A 24,314-nucleotide genomic window follows, 5' to 3' on the forward strand; every position below is an offset into this window, starting at 1 on the left:
TTCCTTCCTTCCTTCCTTCCTTCCTTCCTTCCTTCCTTCCTTCCTTCCCCTCCATCCCATCCCAAAGGATAAACAAGCCCCGCAAACAACCTACCCATGGCAGCGGGTGGAATGAGATGAGCTTTCAGGCCCCTCCCAACCCAAACTATGTCATGATCCCGTGATTCACAACCCCCACTAGCACTGGGAGAAGCTGCACACCCCCACCCCACCTAAATGATTCTCCAGTCCGGGTGGCGCAAGCACAATTTCTCTCTCCTCCTCTATGCCAGGTGCACACCAGGGGTTGCTCTTGGAAAAGCTGAAGGCAGCAGCTGCGTTTCCCCTACTCCCTCCTCCCTTTTGGAACATGGAGGGAACAGTTCACCCTCGGGAATAGAAGGAAAGGTTCTTGGAAACAGAAGTCTGTTTGCCAACAAAATACCTCTGTAAGGCTCCTGGCTCATGATCCATAATCCGTGGAAAGGATTTAAAATGGGAGCACCTGCCAACGGGCTCGAAGGGAGTGCTGGAACAGCTGCTGGTACTGATGCGGAAAGCACAGCCATCGTGGGAAATCAGCCAAAAAAGCCTGAGACTGCTTCCTACCCAAGCCCTGGAGAAAGGGCAAAAATGATGGTCATTTTTTGATCTGTTCTGAGCAAATGAACAGATGAAAAAATTCCCAGTGTTCAGTAATGGCCTTTTGAGCTGGTAATTCCCTCCAAACACGCCAGATCAGCAACAAAATAAACCCTCAGCCATTTAAAGCCAAGTCTGGGAACGAGCCCCAAACTTCGTGTGGCCAAATCCTCCCCAAGACAGCCCTTGCCAAAGCTGGCATGGATAAGGTACAAGCAGCTGCTCCCGTTCTCCTCCTCCATGGATCTCACAGCTGCTCCGCCAAGTCATGAGGCAATCCCTGGAGTCTCCTTGGCACAGCCATCTGTACAATGTGAGCCTAGAAATCATGTCAAATCCTAGGGCAGGGTAGAACCTGGGAAATCACTGTAGGAAAAAACCATCAACCTTCCCCAAAAATTCAAACCTTCGCAAACACTGTTTGGAAAGAGACTTTTCCAAATGCTGAACTCGGAGAATCCCCGAAGAGCAGAAATGAAAAGCACTGGATGCCCAGAAGACCTCAGCCTGCCATGACAAGATGGATAGAGATCCAAGAGGGGCAAAGAAAATCCCACTGCATGTCCATGGTCAGTGAAGCCCTGATGAAACCTCCCAGGAATCTCTCACCAGCCTCTTCCACGGCACAGGACAGCAAGCACATGCTGGAAGAGGCTGCAGTTCCCAGCACCTGACAGGTGGGACCAGACAATGCACAGGGATGTGAAAACTATCAGTAGGGAAAAGCAGGTGTGCATTAGTGATCCAGGTGGATTGTTGTACCTGTGGCTCCCTGGGACACATCAAGGGGACAAGCCAAGTCCTGGACATGGTTAGCTCTCAATCTCTATCACCTTAACTGTGTTATCCACCATTGCTTTTTCCCTGGAAATTTTACAGCAGAAGCAGCATGATATTTGAATTATAGACTCATGGGACATGCTGACTTGGAAGGGACCCACAAGGATCATCAGGCCCAACAGTCCTGCACAGAACACTCCAAGAATCCCACCTTGTGCCTGGGAAAAATGAGTGTGTGCCAAGCAGGACCCCAAACCCTTTCTTAAAAACACTGACTGCACTTGGAAAAACCATTTTGACTTGGAATAACTGCTAAGGAAGAAAAAAAAGGAGATATTTTCCGAAGAAATGCTCTAACCAGGAAAAAAGGGAAAGTGAGCTCTGTCAGTGACATTTCCTGAAGCAGCTCTATCAGTTTCTACTATTGCATTTCAAATTCATACCCCATCCTGCCACTGAATTAGTTTCATGTTTAAGCAAATCCCAAGTTAAATCCAGAAACTGGTGTATCCAGTATGCTTTACAAGATCACTGGGAGATAGCACGGCTGGAAGGTAAAAATTCCTCTCAGATCCTGTTTAGCAAAAGCTGAGGATTAACAAGCCAGTAATGAGAAACCCAGTACAAGAAGATTAGAGTGAAATATTTATCTCTGTTCCTCAAAAGGGATTCAGAGAAATTCCTAAGGGTGTTGTGTATGTCTTAGTGTGTGGAATATGAACCCATCTCCAGAAACTGATTTAAGTAACAGGAATTTTCTCTAGTCAGACTCACATGGGAAAGAAAAAAAAAATCACCGTCAGCCCCTTTCAGCCCTCTCATCTATACATTTGCTAAAGAAATGCTTCCAGACTCCTCATCCCTTTGGAAGGATCACCCCCAGGCCAGCCCGATGTGTATTGTCAAGCTTTTAATTAAACACAGGCTAGTGACAAGAGGCCACCCCACAACCTCAGAGCTCAGCCTTTGGAAATCACCACTCCATGCCTGAAAACACCCATGGCCCTCCAACTCTGCTGAACATTCCCTGTAACTCAAACGGGAATCAGAGTCCCTACAATTTCATCTAAATTGGACAATCGCACGTTCATCAAAGAACACAATAAGAATGTTTGAGTTTTTTTGGAATTGCTATAAACCCCGCCTGCTGAAAGGCAGAGTGCTTCATGATCTCTGTTGCAGATTTGGATGCAATTTTCAGGAATTACATAATCCCAGGGAGCTGTGATATCATCTGCCTTGGACTTCTTGCTTTTAGCACACAGAGATAAAAGCAGAATTTACCTTACTACACGGAGTCCTTGTCTTTCATCCTGTGTGACACTAAATGGTAATTAATCTGGGTTTTCCTGTAGCCATCCGGGAGAAACAAAATCCCACACTCTATTTAACTTGGATTCCAAAAGGCAAACCCTACAAATCCCAGGTGGTGGCTGTTTTGTAGCTCCACATAAAAGTCTCTCCTGTGCTTCAGACACTGCAATAATGGCCGAGAGCTGAAAATGAACATTAAGATGAGTAAGTGATATAATTAAAAAAAACAAACAATGCAGAGATTTAACAGCTCCACAGAACCTTGGCTGAGATTCTTCCAAACAACCCCAAAAGCCTGGCTCATACCTCCACGGAATGAGGCCCAGAGCCTCGCATCAACCTCTCTCCTAAAAGGAAAGCAAGAGCTATTTTAAGTTCTGCAGCACCAGTAAACAGGCGTCAGCAGGTCATCTCTGCTGGTCTTTGCACTCCCAAATTATTCCTCATGAGGGTTTGTATGTGCCCAGCTCTCCCAGGAATTAGAGGTTAGGATGGGTTGGATTAATATTTACCATTTTTCTTTCCACCACAAAACACAAGCAGAGAGCAAAAGGATTTTCCCACAGGGTTGCTGTTTGCTCCCTGATAACCTGCTCTTCACTAGAGACAGACTTGTATAGAGGTAGTTTATCCAGGCATTAGGAAATACTCCACAGACAGCAATGCTGAGCAGATCAGAACAGCAGAATAAATTCATATTGATAAGTAAGTGTGGCTTCACCCCCTGGAGCAAACTGGGATGGCCACATTGTAAAAGCTAAAATTCGTGGGGGTAGGGAAAGGCAACTCCAAAATAGGAGAAGGGCGGGCACACAGGGCAGCACAGAAACAGAATGATCTAGAAAATGTTTTAAACCCCCTTCTTTACATCACTTCTGCAATGCCACTCTGCTGAACTTCCCAAGAACAGGGGCTGTCCTGAGCTGAGCGGCCACATCAGAGAATATAAAGCTCTGCTCTCTTCCACTTCTTCTGCTTCCAAAACTCCTGGCATGCACAGGGAACATTCCTTTCCTTACATTCAGAGCAGCTGAAGGTGAGACAGCAGCACAGTCAGGGGCACATCACGAGGAAAATTCACAGCAGATGAGAACGCAGTCCTCTAGCTCCACTCGTTAGGAATAACCTAACTCCAGTCACATCACCATTCCCATCACATTCCCACTTCCAGTTGATAAAAAAGACCACAGACTGACAAATACGTCATAATTATGGACACAAACAAAGGTGTAGTAGAAGTAGCTTTATCAAAGTATTTAAATTTTGTGGTAAATCTCTGCATCAACATGGGCAGGGAGGCAACGAAATGCTCTGCAGTAGCAATTCCAGTTACCAAACTATTCCTTGGATAGACATTTATTACAGGTAGTTTCTCTGTTCCTATTTTTCCAAGAGTTTAAGGCACAAAAGCCTGAAAAAGGGCTTATAACATGTATATAAGTGCTATTATTTTCACTTTCACCTCTAATGCAACATATCAGCTTAAATATATTGCTTGTCCATCCAGCTTACACATCATCCAGTAGAAAACCACTTTCCAGGTTAACAACCATTTGTTGCACAATATATCAATGCAATTTCTCTGACCCGTTTTTGCTGCAAGATCTTCAGTTTCTCTCTGACCAGACAGTGGAAGACACTACAAAATCTCAACATCTCAATGAGACCATCAAGGTGTGCCCACAATAAAAAAAATAAAGGCATGATACACAAAATAACATTTAAATATGGTTGCTGGAAAAAGTGTTTTAAACTGCTTGGTTGATGGGGAATTATTTCCTCATACACAGGTGGAAAACCAGGCCTGGTGTGCAAGAGATCACCAAGTAAAAGGCATCAATCTGTAGTTTTATAACGCTCCTTTCCGTCTTTGCTCTCCAAAGTGCTCTTTGGGTTGATTGCTTAAGAACACCAAACTTGCAAGCTCAAGATCATAGTTTAAGTTAACCAGAACATTAGCTTTCATCCCATGCTCAAGTTACAGCAACCTTACTCAGTCACTAGAAAGATTTTGAGACATTTTCATGGTGTCCAACAATGATCTTTCTTAAAATAACACATTCATGAGTGTTGGGTCAAATGACTTAAGACAGTTGAATGGGCAGCAAAACAGAAAGATGGGCAGGAACCAAAATGCAAAGGGTCATTTTACTTAAAAGACCAACTTTTTTATTGTACGATGGAGTAGAGTCTCTCCCCTGTGCCATCTTGTTGCAAGTTTATAAATTACAATTCCCAGTAAGTATTAAGAGTTCATTTCAAGACAAAAGGAATAAAACTGTCGCAGTTCTAATTTTCACCATGAATAAAGGTTACCGTGATGCTCCTACAATACTTGTTCTCTACAGGAAAGGCCACAGTCCTCCTGTACTCCGAGTACCAGACCTGGGTGGGGAAAGGGCCACCCCTCGCTACTGTAGGATCCAGGGGCAGCGTAACAGTCCGGAGCGCACTGGCAGGATGTCCCACAGACACGACGCCTCAGCAGCAAGGCTATAACACAGCTGGGATCTCTGATGAGACAGTGTCCAAAGGCTGCCAATGACAGTCCATCAAGGCATCGTAGAGCTCTTCACTCTGTTCCATAAACTGCTTGTTTGCTTCATGGACGTCTAACTGAGGTGTGGGATCTGTGGAAGGAAAGACAGAAAAACAGGTCACACATCAAAGGTGTTCAGAAAAAACCCACCCTGTAAACAAGTTGGTTTATTAAAACAAGCATGGGGGAAGTCTCAATACCTCCAGGGTAGGTGTCAGAGAATAGTGCCAGACTCTGTTCAGTGGTGCCTGCTGACAGGACAAGGAGCAATGGCCATAAACTAAAACACAAGAAGTTCCACCCCAACATGAACAAGAAGTTCTTTTCATGGACAGTGGCAGAGCACTGGAACAGCTGCCCAGGGAGGGTGTGGAGTCTCCCTCTCTGGAGACATTCCAAACCCACCTGGATGTGTTCCTGTGTCCCATACTCTAGGTAAGCCTGCATTAACAGCAGGTTGGACTGGATGATATCCAGAGGTCCTTCCAACCCCAAGTATTCTGTGATTCTGTGAATCACCAAACATTCCCAGCACTTGCCCAATCACAAACCTGACCAGATCAGCCCTAGTCAATCTCTCTGCAATGGGATAAGGAATAACTGCATCCAAACACATCCCTTTTTTCAGCGGTGATTGCCCCGCAGGAGGGCCAGTGGAGGGAACACACACCTGCACCTCACAGCCCAGTGCAGCCACCTGCACTGCCAGAAGGGGCTTGTCCTGATGGAAAGGGCAGGAGCAGAAGCAGAGGTACCTGTTCCCTCCTGCTCACTCCACTGTGAGGTCACAAATGATGGATGGACGGATGGACAGAAGCGTCCTATACTGCTGCAAGCAGTCACCAGAGCTTGTCTGCCAATGCCTCCAGCAGCTCAAAGCTGGAGTCACAGTTAGGAACCAAGGGAGTGCCAGTGGCACCACAGCATTATGTGTGAACGTAGCCCTATTTTACATGTGGAAGAAATGTTTGAGAAGCATTTTGGAGCTGGACAACAAGCCAGCAGATCCAATCCTGCTGCTCCCAATGCACAGTGATGGACTCCCCAAACCCCTGTAGGGTCTAAAGCTCACCTAACAAGACTGACAACCCAAAGCTCAGGTTATCAGAGTAGCACAATCACACGGGTCAGTAAATGACTCTCAGTGCAAAGCGGAATGAATGGAAAGTCTCTAAAACACATCAGGAATAAAATGTTTGTAAACATGTAACTTCCCTGTGAGGGAGGTGAGGCCTTGGCAGGGGTTGCCCAGAGAAGCTGTGGCTGCTCCATTTCTGGAAGTGTCCAAGGCCAGGTTGGACAGGGCTCGAAGCAACCAGGTCTAGTGGAAGGTGTCCCTGCCCATGGCAGGGGGTGGAAAAAGATGGCTTTTGAAGTTCCTTCCCACCCAAACCATTCCAGGATTCTATGTTTGGTTTTAGCTACATCATGTTGTAACACATTACAGGAGAAGAGATTTAAGGAAAAGGAATGATACAGTGGCAATACATGAATTCAGTTTCCTACAAATGTAGGAATCATTCATTTAATCAACCACAAAAAGAGATATCCAGAGATATTCCAACTCTAGTCCTGGTATGTTTGGTTCAGCAAAAGGAAAGCTCTCCTGGAATGCTTTTAAAAGCCATTAGGAGCTTCTGCACACATCATTACTCATACCTGTGGATCCTGTAGATCTGTTACCATGTAATTTAATTTTTTTTTTTTTAAGAGAAGAGTAAGATACACTGCATAGTGCATATTCCACTCAAGACAGAAATCTGGAACTGCTGGCATGGAATTACAGTTTCTTGCATCAATAAATGAAAGCTACTTGAAAGCTACAGGTATCTAAAACCCCAATCTGGTTTAGTGACCCATTTCAAGAAAGGACAGCTTGAAATATTTTATCAGCATGCTGATTAATATTATTCCCTTTTATTTTTAAACTAAAAGCACAATGAAATATTCTGGGCTCTAAATGTCAAGATTTTATAGAAAAACAGAATATCCACTTTTTTCTTGGTAGCATCTCAGAAAAAAAAACCCTAGTGAAAAAAGGATAAAAATTTCAGTACTACAGAAGATTAAAATCTCAGTGCTGGGGAAGTCAAATAGTTTCCATCCTTACCAGGTTCAGACTAGGAGCAGCAACAGTAAAACCAAGATGCAACTGTTCTAGGTGATAGTGATCCACAAATTTTCTCAGATTTAGATTTATTCAAAGATATATTATAAATTGAAATTAGGGCCAATTTGAGAAAGTCCATCTCTAAGCAGTGCAGAACAAACAGACAACTTCAATACAGAATTTGAGAAACTTACCTTCCAATGCATCCTCACCAACTTCTTCGTATGTCTGCAAGGAGAAACAAACCCCTTAGGACAGTGGATAATTATATTTTCTTTTTCAAGCATCACTTGTTGATTAGTACTGTCAGAGACTGACTTTTATACTGGAGTTACTACAACAGAATTCTTCACACATAAGCATGTGTTCCATTCCCAACACTCCACAGGCAAGATCCCCACACTAAACCTCCAACAGAGGCAGTTCTTGAAATTCCAGGGTTGAAGTGGGGTGGCTCTTCTGATGTGTTCTATCCTTTATAACAAAGCTTATGAAGGATCCCAAAGGCACTCTGAGCACAGCCTGTACCAAGAGAACTCTTCTACCATGACAAGGGCATTAAGAGACCCTTTGTGTCCTCCAGACCTTTTCTTACCACAGCAATATACCCCCCAGAAGGCAACAGGACACACCAGGGGCTAAACACTAAATAGTAGCTATATTAAGACTTCATTATTAAGAGGTCTATACTAAGATCACTTGGTGTGTTCAGTCTGGAGCAGAGGAGACTAAGGGCAGAGCTCATTAGGGTCTGCAGCCCCTCCCAAGGGACAGCTTTGATCTCTGCTCTCCATGACCAGGGACAGGACCTGAAGGAATGGCTGGAGCTGTGTCAGGGGAGGGTTAGGCTGGATATCAGGAAAAGATTCTTCCTTCAGAGGGTGCTTGGGCACTGAACAGGCTCCCCAGGGAATGGTCATGGCCCCAAGGCTGCCCCAGCTCCAGGAGCATTCAAACGATGCTCTCAGGCACAGGGTAGGATTGTTGGGGTGTCCTGGGCAGGGCCAGGAGCTGGACTCAATGATTCCTGTGGGTCCCTTCCAGCTCACGACATTCTGTGACTCTCAGAGCTGAAGATACTCCCACGCCACCTTTCAAGCTCCGTGGTGTTTCTGTGCTGCCCTACCTGCATGGTGCTCTGCGTGTAGCCATACTGGGGGTAGCTGTAGCTGTAACTGCCTGTGTTCTGGTCGTACCCCCACTGCGCGTAGTAGCTGTGATACTGTTGGTAATACTGGTTGTAATTATAGTTGTACATCTGATTGTACTCCATTGGTTTCACACGATTACTTCAAAAAATAAAGCAGGAGTAAGTTGCAAATATTGCAGAACAAGTATGAAAAAAGCAGTGAAATAGCTTAAGATACAATGTGGTAAAAAGACAAGGCTTAGTCTAACATGCAAATTTCAATCTTTAAAATAGAAGCACTATTTACTGCAGCAATATTTATTATTTGCATACATTTGCATAAAGAAAGAAGTGGTTTAAATTTAATGCCCTTTCCCATATTCATATTCCTCTTCCTTAATAAACATTGCTTTCATTCTTTACAAGCTAATTGGGTATCACCTCCTGCCTTTGCGAAGGGAAGAGTTCAGGACTGTGAGCTTCAGTTTTGAACAATCCTGAACCACAATCCAGATACTGGGGTCCCTTTTTCCTTCTGATAAAGAGGATGAAGTTAAGTGATCTGCAGCTTTCTGAGAGAAGGTACTGAGTCTTGCTTTACATGAAGAGTGAAAGACTTAAAGTCTTGCAAAAAACCTGGAGTTTTCTTTTGCAAGAATGGAAAAAACTCCCTTCTGCCACTGTCGTACAGAAACCTAAGCAAGGACTTGTCCCCTTTCTCTCTGAACTGGGTGGTCTTCAGTGCACAGACTTGAAAAAGTTCATGAAATAAGAACTACTAGTAATCAAAAAATAAACTTAAATACCCTGTGAACTGACTAAAATTCCTATTCCTTGCCATAAAGTGGCAGCATTCCCAAGTAACTAGGATTCCACCTATCAAGATTTGAAATAATGAGATGACAAATATTGTTTGAAAATGAAAATATGTCACACATAAAGCCATTTCTACTCATGATGAAATTAGTGAGAAGTAGGAAGAAGGAAACATCAATCTTCTCACCATGATACACCCCTTTTTTCTGCTTTTCTCTTCCTTTTCCCCCCCAAGGCTTATGAGGTCACTGAAAATCTAAATATTATTCAAATAGGGAGCAATTACTATGATTCGTATTACCCTAGTGCTACGAGCCCCAAGTCAGACCAGGATCTCATTGTATCAGGTTCTGAACAAACACAGAAAAAAAAGTTAATCCCTGCCCCAAAACTCTTACATGTAGTAGACATCATAATAGAATTAGCAAGGTAGTTGAGCTTTGATATCCAGACATCAATAAGCAGATTTAGACGATTTCAATTTAATGCAAAGGAACATACGCTTTAAAAACAATCATATTTAACTACAGTGTGTGTGCATGTGTGTGGGTTTAATAATGTTTACAATTCAAAACAGTGCAAAATGCTTAGTCTTGAGCTAATGTTATAATTTCTTTGAACTTCTCGGCATTCTGATGCTCCCCATATTCATGGGTATTCCTTCATTTTGTGATGGAAACATCCAGGACATGTACCTGAAGCACTAAAAGGCATTTAAAAACAGATGTGATTTCTCATGTAAACGTCCACCTGTTCTTCTACTCACGCTTTTGGTATAGCCACACTCAAGCGTACAGGTTTAGAGCCCAACCCCACAGCTCCCTGACACTCTGTCAGTGCTCTCTTCTGTTCCAGTTCATCCGTGAATTTCACAAACCCGTAACCTCTGCAGAGACACAGAATAACTCACATAAAACCAACCCCAAAGAGCCATGCCACGTTATAAAAATTAGTTACAGTGAAATTTGAATTGGTTTGGGAAACACAGTGAATGAAAATGTTCATTAGGGCTGTTCCTGCTTTTGGGAGAGATGAAATGATTCTGCCTTCCAGTTGCTCTTCCTAAATGCCTGAAGCCACATGTCTAAGCTCTGGCAGTGCTTTCAAGGGCTTGTCAATGTAAAGTAGATCTTGTGCCAGTGGATTCTGGGGAACCGGAAGTGAGCTGACACGAGCCATGTTGAAATGCGTTGAACTGACAGTGGTAAAACCCCAAATCCCTGCTGGGAGGATACTGATAATCTCAAGAGTTACAAGTCAGCACAGGATTGACAAGACAGACACTGCTCATATCCAAAACTGCCCCACTGTGAAGGATAACACTACTTTTCCCTAGGGTCAATGAGATATGCTTTCCAGTCAAGTTCACTTTTCAACAGGAATATATTCAAATAGGCTTTCTGCCACTTCCAGCAACAGCATTTCCAACACTGGGCCTGAAAATGAGCTCTTAACATCAAGTAGCTAAAACCTGCTCCGAGAGCACAGCTGGAACAGGGACAACACATCCAGAACCCCTAGACTCTGCAACAACCCTTCAGTGTGGTGTGGCAGCACTACACGTCAGCCAGACAGAAATCTCCAACTCTCTCCAACCCCAACGATCCTTTGCGTGGGATTTTGATGCTGTAGTGAGTCAGAAGCAATGCAACAGCATCCAAGAGGGCAGTGCCAGGATCCCGTCATGGGATGGGCTGCCTCACGCAGCAGAAAGATCAAAGACTTAGGTGTGGGAGGAATCCATCTAAGCAAAGGAAGGAGTCTGGGAGGGAAGGGCTTGTCTACCGGGGGAAAAGAACGAGCCGTAAGCAAGGGTGTAAACTTACAGTGCATTATCTATTCTGTGTGAACTGCTAAACACCAAGTAATGTGCTACTTTGAAAGCAGCATCACCTACTACTCATGGGAGGTCCTCACTGGCAGCTATTCCAGAGCAGTTCACGCCCCAGAAAACGCAGTACCTTGCACAGCAAGCTCCACACACAAGTCCAAATATCTTATTTTTATACATATATACAGGTATGGAGGTATCCTCCTCACAAAAAGACCAGATCAAAGATTAGGCTTATCTACGTACAAACTAGATTATTAAGCACAAGCAAAACTGTATACAGGCCCATGTTCGTTTAACTTGCCCTCTGCCAAAGGACTATGGCAAATTGATCCAGCGCAAGTCAACTTCTAAGTCAGTTTAAGGTGTTCACACACAAACCCAACTAAGTTTCTAAGCTGCCAAAAGACTCCTGCAGATTTTCAGATGGGACCAGGAGTGTTTAAGAGAAACTGGGAAGACTGGGAGTTCCAAAATAGAGACAGGTGGAGTTGGATGCAGTGTACAGGAATAGATGCTGGGTACTGCAAGGGAGACAGTGATTCTTCCAAGTCTTCCAGACATTTAGTTTTTCCACACCAATGGCTAAATCACTGGTGTGAAAAGAAATAATTGCTTCGTGGTCAGGACCTCCTTGCAGACCTTCTGTCCTGTCCCTGAAGTTTGGAAAAGCCCCAACACCTGCACCCTCAGCAGAAAGCAGAGAAGCAGGCATGGCACCACAGCACCACGCTCCAAGCTCCTCTCCTGTCTGGAACAAGAGGTGCTGGGAGGAGGCCTTCCTGATCCAGCAGCCCTGGCTGGAAGGGCCAGGGCTCCACTGGGCATGTCCGCAAGCCCTAAGCTCCTCTCTCCCATCCCACTGACACCTGCAGTTGCCTCAGCTTTGAGCAATTGCACAAGTCTCAACAAAGCCCCTGGCACCAACACTCTGGCACTGCCAGGGGAGACAGCTTTGCTTTTCCCAGAAACAGGCCTCTAAGTCCCTGCTCCTTCCCCACTTCCCAAGCTGCCACGGATTCCCTTTCCTTGAGGTCTGCACCTATGTACAGCTCCCAAAACCCAGCGAATAGTCCAGCCTGCAGTACCAACACCTGTTCTATAGACAGAGACTGAAGCAGGTGAAGCACAACAGGAACTGCGGGGTTTACACCGAAGAGGAGGAGGAGGAGCAGAAGGCATGCAGAGCCCAACCCAGCAGTGTCAGTCCCAGGTGAGGTGGCAATGACAGCACGAGGACCCAACAGACAGAGTGACTGAGCAGCTCTGCAAGAGGTTCAGGTTGGACATGAAGAGGAACTTCATGACTGGGGAGGGAGTGCAGCTCTGGAACAGGCTGCCCAGACAGGTTGAATTATCTCCTGTTTTCCAGGTTGAATTATTTCCAGGTTTTCCAGGCCACACAATTCATGGATGGTATGATCTAGTGCTGGCTGCAGTCCTGTTTGGAGCTGGACCAGAGACCCCCAGAGATTCCTTCAAACCAGCATGTCTAAGACTGAGAAACTGCATATGAGAAGGTGGGGGCACCTACAGCCATAGCCTGTATCTTATCCCAACATTCTCACAGGTATTATATCAGAAAATTGTGCTTCACTGAAGCCATGCTCTGCTTTGAAAACAAGGATGCTCACCAACTGCTCCCTCATCTGGAAAATTCAGCTTAATTTTGTGCTACTTGGAAAACGTTTTAACCACATTAAGAAATCCAACTTTTCGATACCTGTTTTTGGCAAGACATTTTCAGGAAAGACAAACGAGGCACCTACTGAGAACCTGACAGTGAATCACAGCTTTGTGTGCCCTACCCTGTTTGAAATAAAAACCTGTACAGCTCTCACAGGAATATATACTCAATAGCCTAAAGTTTGTAAAGCACAATTCCACCCGAGAGTCCAGGAAGGGAGTGTTTCAAGATTACTTAAGACATTTTTCAGCATTTTAAGAAGTGCAGTAACACAAAAGGGCCTCACACTGACAGAGGAGTGACAATACCCATGGTGACTATTAAAACTCACGCAAACTGCAGACTGAATGGCCAAGAACACTATATTTTAAGATCAGTAAAATCTAAGAAAAATAATTTTTTTCCCCCCTTGCTGCATTCTATCCTTCCTGTTGCCACATGTGAAGTGAAAAAAAAAGAAGAGTGAATAAAAGATTACTTACTTGGATACTCCTGCCTGGTCCAAAACAACTTTTCCACCTCTACACGATGGATAAACTTTAACAAAAAATTCATATAACATCCCGTCATCCACGTCAGGAGTCAGGTCTCCCACAAAAAGGGAATATTCTGGACTAAAGAAATCAAAAGAAAACTTCTTAAATACAATCACACACACACAAAAGGGACATGCTGAGTGACAGTTACCATTTAGCCTAAATATTTGAACTCAGAGAAGAGTGATATTAAAAGACCATTTAATGGAGACTTTAAAGTGTCACCAGTTAAGCTGCTTAACTAATATTTTTATTGACACTGCTTTTTCAAGTTAATTCAAGCAGCACAACCAACCTACTTAATACTGCTTTTTATTTAAAGATTATTTCACTGCTTATTACTCACAGGATATCTCTGATTTCTCATATGGCAAGAAAACTTTAATATCTCATTTATAGATACGCTATTTCCAATACATAGATCTTAAATTATAATTTATAGATCTCAAATGATAAGATATGATTACATACTTTGATGCTACAAAGTTTAAATACCGTTAAGGACACTGGATAAATCTGCTGTGCCACACACAGGGCAAAGCACAAAACTGGCAGTCTAAGTTCTCCTCCCTCTGCTAAAGACTAGCAGTGATGAACTTCAGGTTTACATATTGAATACTTTTTGCAAGGCAATTGATGAAGAGACATTAGGCAGGTAAAATTAATATTTAAATATTGAGCACTTACCTGTTATCGGGCTGTTTTCCATATGTTGCATAATTCAATTTAAATCGCTTCGCCTGAAACAAGGCAAAAATGAATCCATACATTCAAACGTTGTCATATGATTTCAAACAATTAGGAAAAAAATACAATAAACTGATTTAATACAACTTTCTTAATGCTGATACATGTTCAATTGCCTTCAGGCCAGCCAGTTAAGGTAACAAGCACATTTTTATTTAGTGCCAATACAGATATAATAATGAAAATCAGAACCCGAACAGAAGGTACTAATAACAAATGTTAAATTTCTTCCAATTCTAAGGTCTTAAAATGAAATGACAGCACCACTATTGGAGTTTTGTGATTTAACACAAACACTGGCAGACCAGAATCCACCACACTGGAAAATGGAATCAACCTGAGTCTGGAAATGTGGCTAAATACTTGGTTCCGGACATTTAGCAAGATCCAAAATTAAGGGGTTCTGAAAGAACTACATTGGACACTGGAGGCCTCTCTAAATTTTGCATCTGAATTTATTTTTAAAGCAAGTTTCCAGATTTGTGCCCTCTGGCACATCTGGAACTCTCTGTCTCCAACCTATCAGACTTCAGCAACTTGTGCCCAACTTAGATGTAAGTTTAGACCAAGATCTAAGGAGACCAAGATCTTTGGATCAGCTCTTAGAGATCAGGGGCTAATCTCAGGATCAGAAATCAGGATTTCAGATCACAATCAGAAATGCCCTAGAGATCAGGGCACGTGTTCAGTACAGTGAAGAGCCCAGTGTGTTCCTGGACCTTGTATGATGGATTTCCTTCCCTCAAAGATAGGTAAATAATTCTTGGGAAACGGAGCACAGACTTAACTCTAGGCTACAGTCCCGTTCCTTGCATGCTTGCATTCTCTAGAGCACAGCGCTACACAACTTCTGTGGATCATTTACAAGCTAACACAAAATTTAGATTCCATTTTGAAGCACTTAGATCTTTTTTTTCAGATCCTGCTCTTCACTGCCATATTCTGGGTTTAAAATCATTGAGAGACCTGAGAGTACATCCACTTGGGAACTGGGAACACCAATTCTTGGAAAAGAGAGACAGCACCAGCACCATGGCTCTCTGTTATTCCTTTGGCTGATTCAGTATTTAAAAAGAAATAAAAGCATGAGCCCCAGTCAAGTTTTCTGTAAACAGAAGTCTCTAAATGCAAAGGATGAGCTGAGCAGTTGCCTGCTGAGTGCACTGATTTGGGCTGCTTTGGATCTCTGCCTGACATCTGTAATTCTCTCCGTGTGGTATGCAAATCATCCCTCCACACAGCACAGTGATTTGAACAAAACTGTGAAGAAGGATGGGTATTCCCAAAACCAAACTTCCATTATTATCTTACTCTTACAAGAGCTGCTCTCTTTGTCTCTCCAGTGACCACAGAAGGCATCCAGGATGATCAGCTTGCCTTAATCATGAGCAAACACGTGAAACAGATATCTCCAGGCCTCTCGTGGACTCCTTTTAACGGGGCACGTCACCCTCTCAGGAATGTTGACTAAATAGTTCAATCTGAACTTCCCAGTTTCCTACTCTGGGTATTAACTACTCTGAAACAGGAATCCATTTACCTTGTATATCACACCATAACTGAGGTGAGTCTAGAGCTGCTTTATGAACCAGTCACCCCAGCTACTGCAGCCAACTCCTGTGGGTACAACAGACAGCTGTGTCAGCCGTCCCATTTTAATCTACCACACATTTGAGTCAACATCCTAAAATTAGCCTCTCTGACTATTCCTCCTCTTCTTTTTAACTACCCAGCTTTTATGTACAGGAGACATTAGTTATGCACTGCAATTATTCAATGCTCTGGCTCCTTCTCCACTGTAAAGAGGTTTGAATAACTTCTGTTTGCTAAGGGCCAAGAACAATGCAAGGTTAAAAGTCATGTTTCTCTTGCAAATCAATGTTACTCAAAAGTCAGTGTGAACTTGCAAGTTCATCCTGTACACATGTAACAACACACATAGGTAAATTCTCAGGTTGCCTCATCCTTGAAAGTGTTCAAAGCCAGGCTGGATGGGGCTTGGAGCAACCTGGTCTAGCGGAAGGTGTCCCTGCCCATGGTAGGGGATGAAATGTGATAAGCTTTAAGGTCCCTTCCAACCCAAACCACTCTGTGACTCCATGATTATACAAAAGGAGAGAGATGGAAGAATTATGGCAGACATACACTATACTCAGTCCAATTTCTTCCTTGTTCTTCTCAGGTTTCTCATTAGTCCAACTTTGGTAACAGCAGAAATGCTCAGATATAAAAAACCCTGCACCCCACACCACTTCTACACCTGGATTTTATCCAGACAGTCACAAAGAAATCAGTGATTTTTCTCAACAATTTTCTGAGCAAGAACATTAATAGTTTTGTAGTCATAACTTCAAATCTAAAGCAAAGAAGAATCCCAGTTTGCTAACTGTTGAATTTGTCTGTAATCCTTAAAAATACAGATTCTACACTATCAGTCCCTTCCAAGTTTTGGTTCTCATATGGCTGATGCCGTTTACTTACCGGTGTAGCACCAGGAAGTGGTTTTCCATTGATTTTGTGTAAACATTTCTCTGCAGTAGCTAGATCTGCAAATTCTACAAAGCAATAGCCTGCTGGAATTCTGAACATACAACACAGGAGAGAAGAGACAAAGGTTATAAATTTAAAACACATTTGAGGAGAGAAGTTGTATTTAGATAACTGGTAGGAAATTTGCTATAGTTGCAATACATAGAACAGTTCCTTTTTAAAGTATAAACATAAGCTACCAAAGAGAAGCTGGATCTCAAGGGATAGCCCCTACTTACCATAAGTCAGGTCAACATAAGCACATAGAAAATGGTTTAGCTTACAGTTTACTTCCAACTTTCATTGACCACCAATTTGCCGACCCAAGTTTAAACTACTGAAAACTGAAATTACGACACTTAAAAGAATAATGAACAAGAATAAAACGACTTTATTCTGCATACAGTCACTCACTTTATTTCAAATGAACTCTAAAGGTTCTCATATTGCTCCAAGTCAGACTTCCCACCTCTGTCAGCATCACATAGCTGCACTACAGACTAGTGACCAAAGCCTGGGGGTGGTAATTCCCAAAGGGATGGAATGAGATACATACACTGCTCTGACTGAGTGCTGGAGCACTGCAGAATGAGGGCCAAACCTTGTTTGTTGAGGGGAGGCTGAAGAGCCAGCAGTGCCCTCTCCATTGCTCTCATCAATATTCTCATATTGGTGGCAGCAATGGTGGGAAACTCAAAGGGAAAATTCACTCTGATATGGAAGTATCACGGCGACACTTCAGTCCAAATGCACTGGGAGAACAAACAGAAACAGTTACCCTGTCAACCTGTTTCGAATGATTTTTACACTCAGTACAAGCTCTCCCATGGTGGCAAAGGCTCTTGAAACAAAGTTTTCATCCATATAGGGCTCCAGCTACAAAAGCAAAAAAAAAAAAAAAAAAAGTAAGTTAGATCAGGGCATCTACAAAAAAGAGAATATATGTGTCAATGTCCCCCTAAGCAGTTAAAACATTATTGAGAAGGATTTTACCCTTACACTTCAAAAAGAAGACTCATTTAAGAGGGTCGATGCCACTCAAAACCAGCAGGCATGCATGAACCAGGCTCAACAGTCTGCAAAGTGGAACCCAAGAGACAGCATGAATTTCAGAGAACAGGGAGCTTCACAGAAGGACAAAAGCCACTCAGAAACATACAGCAACAAACTGAGCATTCGCTACAGGGAGCCGGGGAGAAGGAGGTGGCAGGCTCCTTCTCCAGGTGCAAGCGAAGGCTGGGCCAGCGCTGTGGATACACAGGTGTGGCGCAACCCCAGGTGGCATGCGGCAGGTGACACCGCCCTGTGGAGCTGCGGTAGGGGTCTGCAGAGCTGCGTCTGCCTCGCACAACCCCGGAGATACCAGGGCAGCACTTGGGGGAAACCCTGGAATCGCGTCCCACAGCGGCTCTACGCTTTGTACAGCCCATGGGAGCACTGACCGTGTTCATGTCACAGGTGAGGGTGGCACTGTGCAGGTAAGAGTGTATGTGAACATGCTGGAGAGCAGGTGTCTGCGTGATGTAAGGGACTGACAAGTCCCTTACAAGGAAATGGTGCTGGAATTTGGATCAAATATACTATAAAGAGCCTGAGTGAACAGGGCCCATCTCTGTATAACAGAAACTGGAGGAGGGAACTAACCAAAATTAAAGTGGGGAGCACTGCGTGTGACAGGTAACATGGAGCTGAAAAATATATATATGAAATATATATAGCTCCATGTATCTACCTGTGTAAGACAAGTAGCTCACGGTAACCTACAGCCCTCAACTATTTGTGTGTCTGTCAGGTACCAGGTGGCTCCACCTTGTGTGTGTGACAGAATGTGCAGTATGTGAAAGAAGGTGACCATACTGCACTTGCACGTGTAAAAGGCAGCAGATGCCCTGTGGAGGTGAGTGTGAAGCAGAACTGACTTGTCCCAGGAGCAGAGGCAGCACCACTCTGTACAGACCTGCCATGCAGGGTGATCCTGGGGGAGTGTGTGTGTGTGTGTGTACAGGAAAGCTGGATTCATAAAGGCAACAGGTTGCTTGGATATGTCTGTGTGGCTCAAAGAGCCATGGCCTGCTTGTGAGAGTGGCGATGAAAAAGAAGATGGGCTTTATGGTGGAGAGGTGGCAGATAACCCTCTGGGTGGGGAAAGGGGAGAACAGACTCCAGGGAGTCTCCATGCATGAGCAGAGGCAGTAGAGGACTCCCTGATACGGTGGCAAACTGGGTGTGCTGAGTGTGCGTGTGGGAGAGAAGTACCCTGTGGGATCCTCAGGGATGTGTTGGGCTGCGTGTACACACACACACGTGAGAGATGAAGAACACTACATGCAAGCAGGACTGTGCTGGTGAGACCTGCAAGAAAGGGGCTGAAGGAAGACGTGCATCCAAGAAACAGGTGGCAGGGAAGTTGTGACATGCTAGTGTGTGTGACTGTACACGCATAGTGGAGTGCACACAGGTGTGTACAAACGTGTGTCAGACAGCAAAGACACTACACACAGCAGTGGGATCGCATGTGTGAGTGTGTCACAGCGTATGACAGTGGCAGCAATGCAGGCACCACATCACACTGAACACACACACACACACAGGCAGTGTGGGTGGGTGGCAGAGCACTACAGCACGCTGGGGTGAGTACACACGTGTGTGAAAGTGTATGCTCAGCAGCGAGTGGTGAGGGACACAAGGGCACAAGAGTGAGGGTGTGTGAAGGGCACACAAGGGACACTGTGGGCTGTGCATCACTGTGAGTGTGCCCACAGTGTGCACATGAGAGGGCATCACGACACCCTTGGGTGAAGAAGCACTTGTGAGTGTGCTTCTCACAGGTGCTCTTCCTGCCAGGTACACACACAGGCAGGAATGAGGGAACTAGCGGGGTATGTAAGTGCTTGTGAATGTGTGTTCACGTAGGAGAGTCAAAATCCCTATGAGGGTGTAAGTGCACCCACAGGTGTGCATGTAAGGGGCAGGTTGTGAGGGATAATCTTGGAGAGGTGCATACAAATGTGAGTGCCCACAAGTGTGAGCACAATTAGCAGCACAACCATGAGTGTGTGTAATTGGACAACATGAGCATGTAAGTGCCTACAGCAGCTGAGCTGGTAGAACAGCAGATAAATCCTCGAAGCATGCAAGTATACATGCTGTGAGTATGGGAGTGTGTAAGTGCCTCTTAAGAGTAAGGAAGTGTGAGACTTGTTGGTACCCACACATGTGTCTGCCCACCAGGGACACTGGTGTAAGTGTCGCTGTGACCTGGCTGCGGGCAGACGACGACGGTAACTCTGGGGTGTGTGTATGCGTGTGAGTGTAACTGCTCACAAATGTGCCTGTCGGGCTGGGGTTATGTCTGAGTGTGTGTGTCAGCCTGTGTGAGCATGTCAGCATGCACAGGAGTGTGTGAGGCGAGTGTCACTTGGGGAGTTTAGGTGTGCCTGAGTGTGCGAGGGGCTGTGCAGCTGTGTCAGTGTGGGGGTCAGTGGTGTGAGGAGATCAGTTAGTCAGGGAGAGGGTCAGTTGGTGCTAGGTGTCAGTCAGTGAGGGTGTCAGAACTGTGAGGATGTCAGTCTGTCGGTTGTTGTGTGGGTGTCAGAGTGAGAGTGTCAGCCAGTCATTGTGAGGGTGTCAATTGGTGTGGGGGTGTCAGTCAGTCAGAGTGAGGGTGTCAGTTGCTGTAATGGTGTCAGACAGTCAGTGTGAGGGTGCCAGAGTGAGGGCATCAATTGGTGTGTCAGTGTGAGGGTGTCAGTCGGTCGACGTGAAGGTGCCAGTCAGTCAGTGTGCGGGTGCCGGTCAGTGACGGTATCAGCCGGTCAGTGCCCCCCGCGCCCCCCCCGGCCCGGCCGCTTCCCCCCGCAGTCCCGCCGCCCCCCGCCCTCGTCACAAAGCCGCGCGGTCCCGGCCGGACACTCACGTCCCCCATCCACAGGCTGGCGGCCATACTGCTCCCGCAGGCCCCGCGGCGGGTTCAGCGGGGCCGCGCGTTCCGCCTCCCGGCCCGGCCCCGGCCCCGGCCCGGCCCCGCCGCCGCCGCCCCTCCCTCTGTCCCTCCCTCGGTGCCCCGGTCCCTCGGTCCCTCCCCCGGTCCCTCCCGCCGCCGCCCGGCCCGGCCCCGCCGCCTCCTCCGCGGCCCCAGCGGGCGGAGAGAGCGGCGCCCCCGCCGCCGCAGCGTCCCCTGGCGGCAGGAGGAGCGACAGCCGCGGGAGGGAGCCGGTGGGAGAGGGCGGGGGTTTGGGGCAACTTGAGGAGGGTTTGGGGCAACTACAGCTACCTGGAAGGAGATTGTAGTGAGGTGGGGGACCTGTCTCGTCTACAGTGCCTGCAGTGAGAAGGCAAGGGGAAATGGCCTTAAGCTGAGACAGAAGATTCAGATATTAGAAAAAAATCACAGAATGTGCTGAGTTGGGAGGGACCACAGGGATCACCGAGACCAACTCTTAGCCCTGCACAGGACATTCGAACAATCCCATCCTGTGCCTGAGAGCATTGTCCAAACGCTCCTGGAGCTCTGGCAGCCTTGGGGTTATGACCATTCCATGGGGAGCCTGGGCAGTGCCCGATCACCCTCTGGGGGAAGGACCTTTTACTGTTATCCAACCTAACCCTACCCTGACACAGCTCCATGCTGTGACAAGCACTTTGGTCATCTCTTCAAGGCACCACCGCTGTCGGAGCTGGCACAGGGTTTACAAAGTCGGACAGTTTTTGGCAATGTTGAAAGGCCAAAGACCTGATGTGGGGTTTTTTTGTGGTAGCGAGGTTTGTTTTTTTGTGGTAGAGAGGCCATGATCCCGGCTCCCCTCCACCCAACGGGGCAGCAGCTGCATCAGGAGCTTCGAATCCCAGCCGAACTGGGGCTCTGAGCTTAGACCACTGCCTCTTCACAGAGACAGAAGATCCATCCTCGGGGTCATCAGCCCAGAACGTGGCGCTGGATTGGGTACGGTGTGATCCTCTTCTCTTGTTTACTTCCGCAGGCCTTCGACAGCAAGCGTGGCAATTCCTGGAGAAGATGAGCCCCCTCGTTACGACGGAGCAGAGACGAGCGCGCCCGAGAGCCGGCTGGTATTTTCGGCATCCCGAGAGCCGGTTGGAATTTCGGCATCTCCCGTCACGGGTGAGTCCTGTGCCCTGTTACGGAACGCCAGGCATGGGCTGAATCCCTGGCTGTGGTTGTGCAGGCGCTGCCGCACGCCATAAATCCAGCTCCTGGCGACAGGGACACTCAAAAGCCTCCGCGCCATTTTCGCCGCGGTGGTTCGGGCTCCGGGCGAGCCGGGCGGTGGCTCCGCCGGTCGTATCCCGGGAGAGGGCAGCAAGAGCCCGCCGGTGTCGGGTGGAGGGGAGGTTTTCCGGTGCAGGCACTGGGCAGCCTCGCGTGATGGAGCCAATTCTGGAACTCCTTCCCAAGTGTTGTGTGAGTGTCCGCTCAAATCTTGCCCTGCAACATCCCTCTTCCATGACTAATGCCTGAAACCCACCGGGAGCGGAACGGAGAATTCTTCGCTCTGCTTTCCCTTGCGGACAAAGCGTATGTTGAACATTTGATCCTTCCTACATTCCTGTAAGAGACTGTGAGAATCCTTCATCCTCATTCTGAGCAGGATCTGCATCTCTCATCACGCTGCAGCACGGCCAGTATTGGCTGCTCTAGAATATCAAGTCTTGGGGGGTGCAAGACATGAGATTAACACAGTTTATGTGTTTTCTGAGTCCCTAGAGCACCCTCAGGTCATTTTTTCCAAGTTCTTCCCTAAAAGGTAAAATCTAGCATGAAATCAGAAAGGCAGCAAGACCCACAGCTGAGAACTCGGCTGAATGAAGACCTTGGGTTGTCAAGTTGCACTTTTTGTGCCTTGGTGTCACTGGCAACCTGGTCTCTTGCAAACTCACCCCCTTTGAAGCCCCTGCTGTGTCTGCCTTTCAGGTGTCAGCTTCCAGAATGGTTTTATTTTCCCGGCATGGCAATTTATCCACTGGTTAACTTGGAGCTCTCCTCTGCAGAGCCCACAAAGCTGTCACTCATTCTCTGTTATTACTTATAAAACCCAGTAGTTCTTTGTCATTTGATGAAGTGAGTCCAGTGCCTTTAATAACCCCTTTCTGTTTTTTTCCTTCCAACAGAGTAACACAAAATTTGCTTTTCCTAGGATAATCCATAGAGATGGATGCTGGGCAATGAAAATGCAGAAGGTTGTGATTGTGTTGGACCAGGAGAAGACAAGAAGTTTGTATTCGGTGTTATATCTGAAGTGACTGCTATTTATGCTCTTAACCTTGTGACAGAGCAAAAACAGTGCCAGGAGCATGTTATTATGTGAAAAACTGTTTATTCTCCTTTAAAAATTTATGAACTGGCAAAGAGGCCGTGACAGGAAGACGTGGGCATTCCTCTGTCCCAAATGTGTGTGTCAGAAGCCAAACATATGTGTCCCTTGTTCCCTCTGCTGGGAGAGCAGGTATTTCTGGATCTAGGAACTTGGTCCTAAAAACTGCTGAGTAAATTCTAATTAGTGTTTACTGGAATCCACTGGAAAGGTGATCCCTGAGCCCAATTTCACCTGGTCTCTGGGAGCTGTAGCCTGTTGGAGGCACCAGTCCTGCAGGCTTCAGAGCTCTTTGAACTCTTGGTAACTTTGATTGGAGTTAAGGGTCACTCAGTACCTCCCGGGAGGAGGCCCTGACTGGTTTCAACTTTTAAAATAAATGGTTTTGATCTTGAGAATCTGGCCTGGGAGATTTTAATTTGTATTTGCTGGTTTTAGCTTGCACTTGAAACTGACTCAAATGGGTTTTGTGCCCTCAGTACTGGATGTTACTGTGTTAGAACCTTCCCTTTGTTGGTCTTGCAGGTCCAAGTCAGTCCTTCGTCTTAGGCAACTGTAGCCAATGGACTGAGATCAGGGATTAATTTGGCCAGGGATAATTGAAATGATAAATAAAATAAAGCAAAACAAAACAAAACATAAAGCAAAACTTTTGAGTTTGGAATAGCTTCTGAGATTCTGAAAGCAATTGAAGTAATCCAGAAGAAAATATGCCATGGAATCTGTTTTCCATTATTGCATGAGATAGTATGTCTTAAAATTTGATCAAATCCATCTCTTCATTACAAAGATAATGCAGCTCATAGTGATGTAGAGATCTGGGGTCTTTTTCAATGTAGAATTTACAAATTATTGTAGACTTGACATTCTTATTTATTGATGATTCGCTGTTCCTGTCATGATCTCACAGCAAGTAAAAATAATTTCTGATTGATTTCTAGGTGCCAGTGGTATTTTTGAAAGATATTGTAGTAAAGGCTCATATTGATACATTTGTGCCTTCTAGCTTTTTTATCCAGACTCAGTCTCTTGCATATAATCAAGGTGCAGTGGGAGAGACTTGATGTCCTCTCTTGCCTTCTATTTAAGAAAAAAGTGCAGTCATTTATGTGACAGTCCTATATTCATATTTCTCTGGGTTTTGTGAGATTCCCCAACAAAGCCAAGATCGAAGGACAAGGACAGTCCATTCTTTTTGCTTTAAGGGGATGTATTTCCAGCTTCAGTGGTTTCTAAGTGGAATGACTGTGAGCAACAACGCAAGAAGTTCAGTGTGAGGAATAGCTGAGCACATCCATGAGCGAGTGGGGCCAGAGGAATTTATTCCCAGGGCTGTCAGTTTTGCC

At 45.6% G+C, this 24,314-nt stretch overlaps 1 protein-coding gene and 2 long non-coding RNA genes across 13 annotated transcripts in view; 1 reads left to right on the top strand and 2 right to left on the bottom strand.

Moving 5' to 3' along the window:
* LOC121661563 overlaps nucleotides 1-155 on the bottom strand; it is a 3,243-nt gene extending 3,088 nt beyond the window's left edge. The window contains exon 1 of one of the 6 annotated variants that reach the window (XR_006015021.1): nucleotides 95-155. This is a non-coding gene — a long non-coding RNA (uncharacterized LOC121661563). The other 5 variants (XR_006015022.1, XR_006015016.1, XR_006015018.1 and 2 more) reach the window with 5 other exon arrangements.
* Nucleotides 156-3,943: 3,788 nt separating this feature from the next.
* LOC121661562 (tRNA selenocysteine 1 associated protein 1) lies at nucleotides 3,944-20,708 on the bottom strand. 3 transcript variants are annotated; one of them, XM_042021871.1, is made up of 10 exons: nucleotides 20,556-20,644; nucleotides 17,639-17,715; nucleotides 17,418-17,515; nucleotides 16,592-16,691; nucleotides 14,051-14,103; nucleotides 13,310-13,441; nucleotides 10,076-10,195; nucleotides 8,491-8,653; nucleotides 7,559-7,592; nucleotides 3,944-5,345 (listed from the first exon to the last, which is right to left on the bottom strand). In XM_042021871.1, exons 3-10 carry the CDS (start codon nucleotides 17,501-17,503, stop codon nucleotides 5,209-5,211), a joined length of 825 nt encoding a protein of 274 aa, XP_041877805.1. In that variant the 5' UTR covers nucleotides 17,504-17,515; nucleotides 17,639-17,715; nucleotides 20,556-20,644; the 3' UTR covers nucleotides 3,944-5,208. The 3 variants fall into 3 exon arrangements, with proteins under 3 accessions (XP_041877805.1, XP_041877806.1, XP_041877804.1); XM_042021872.1 differs by having other exon boundaries at nucleotides 17,633-17,715; XM_042021870.1 differs by lacking the exon at nucleotides 17,639-17,715 and having other exon boundaries at nucleotides 20,556-20,708.
* Nucleotides 18,012-23,960, top strand: LOC121661564. 4 transcript variants are annotated; one of them, XR_006015026.1, is made up of 3 exons: nucleotides 18,012-18,097; nucleotides 21,619-21,758; nucleotides 22,792-23,960. It is a non-coding gene; the product is annotated as an uncharacterized LOC121661564 (long non-coding RNA). The 4 variants fall into 4 exon arrangements; XR_006015025.1 differs by lacking the exon at nucleotides 18,012-18,097 and adding an exon at nucleotides 20,748-20,854; XR_006015027.1 differs by lacking the exon at nucleotides 18,012-18,097 and adding an exon at nucleotides 20,885-20,933.
* The last annotated feature ends 354 nt before the right edge of the window (nucleotides 23,961-24,314 follow it).

Source organism: Corvus kubaryi, unplaced genomic scaffold (genome assembly GCF_017639235.1).
Source record: "Corvus kubaryi isolate FWS band 111438036 unplaced genomic scaffold, C.kubaryi_AGA036_p1.0 37179, whole genome shotgun sequence".
In the NCBI taxonomy this organism is placed as follows: domain Eukaryota; kingdom Metazoa; phylum Chordata; class Aves; order Passeriformes; family Corvidae; genus Corvus; species Corvus kubaryi.

What these genes read in the sequence shown, in the direction of transcription:
- LOC121661562 (XM_042021870.1), bottom strand. Translation starts at nt 20,582, where the DNA reads ATGGCCGCCAGCCTGTGGATGGGGGAC. An exon ending in CACTTCCTGGTGCTACACCG is followed by an intron (nt 14,104 to 16,591) that starts GTAAGTAAACGG and finishes GCCTTGTTTCAG; the next exon opens with GCGAAGCGATTTAAATTGAA. An exon ending in GACCAGGCAGGAGTATCCAA is followed by an intron (nt 10,196 to 13,309) that starts GTAAGTAATCTT and finishes GTGTCTCTGCAG; the next exon opens with AGGTTACGGGTTTGTGAAAT.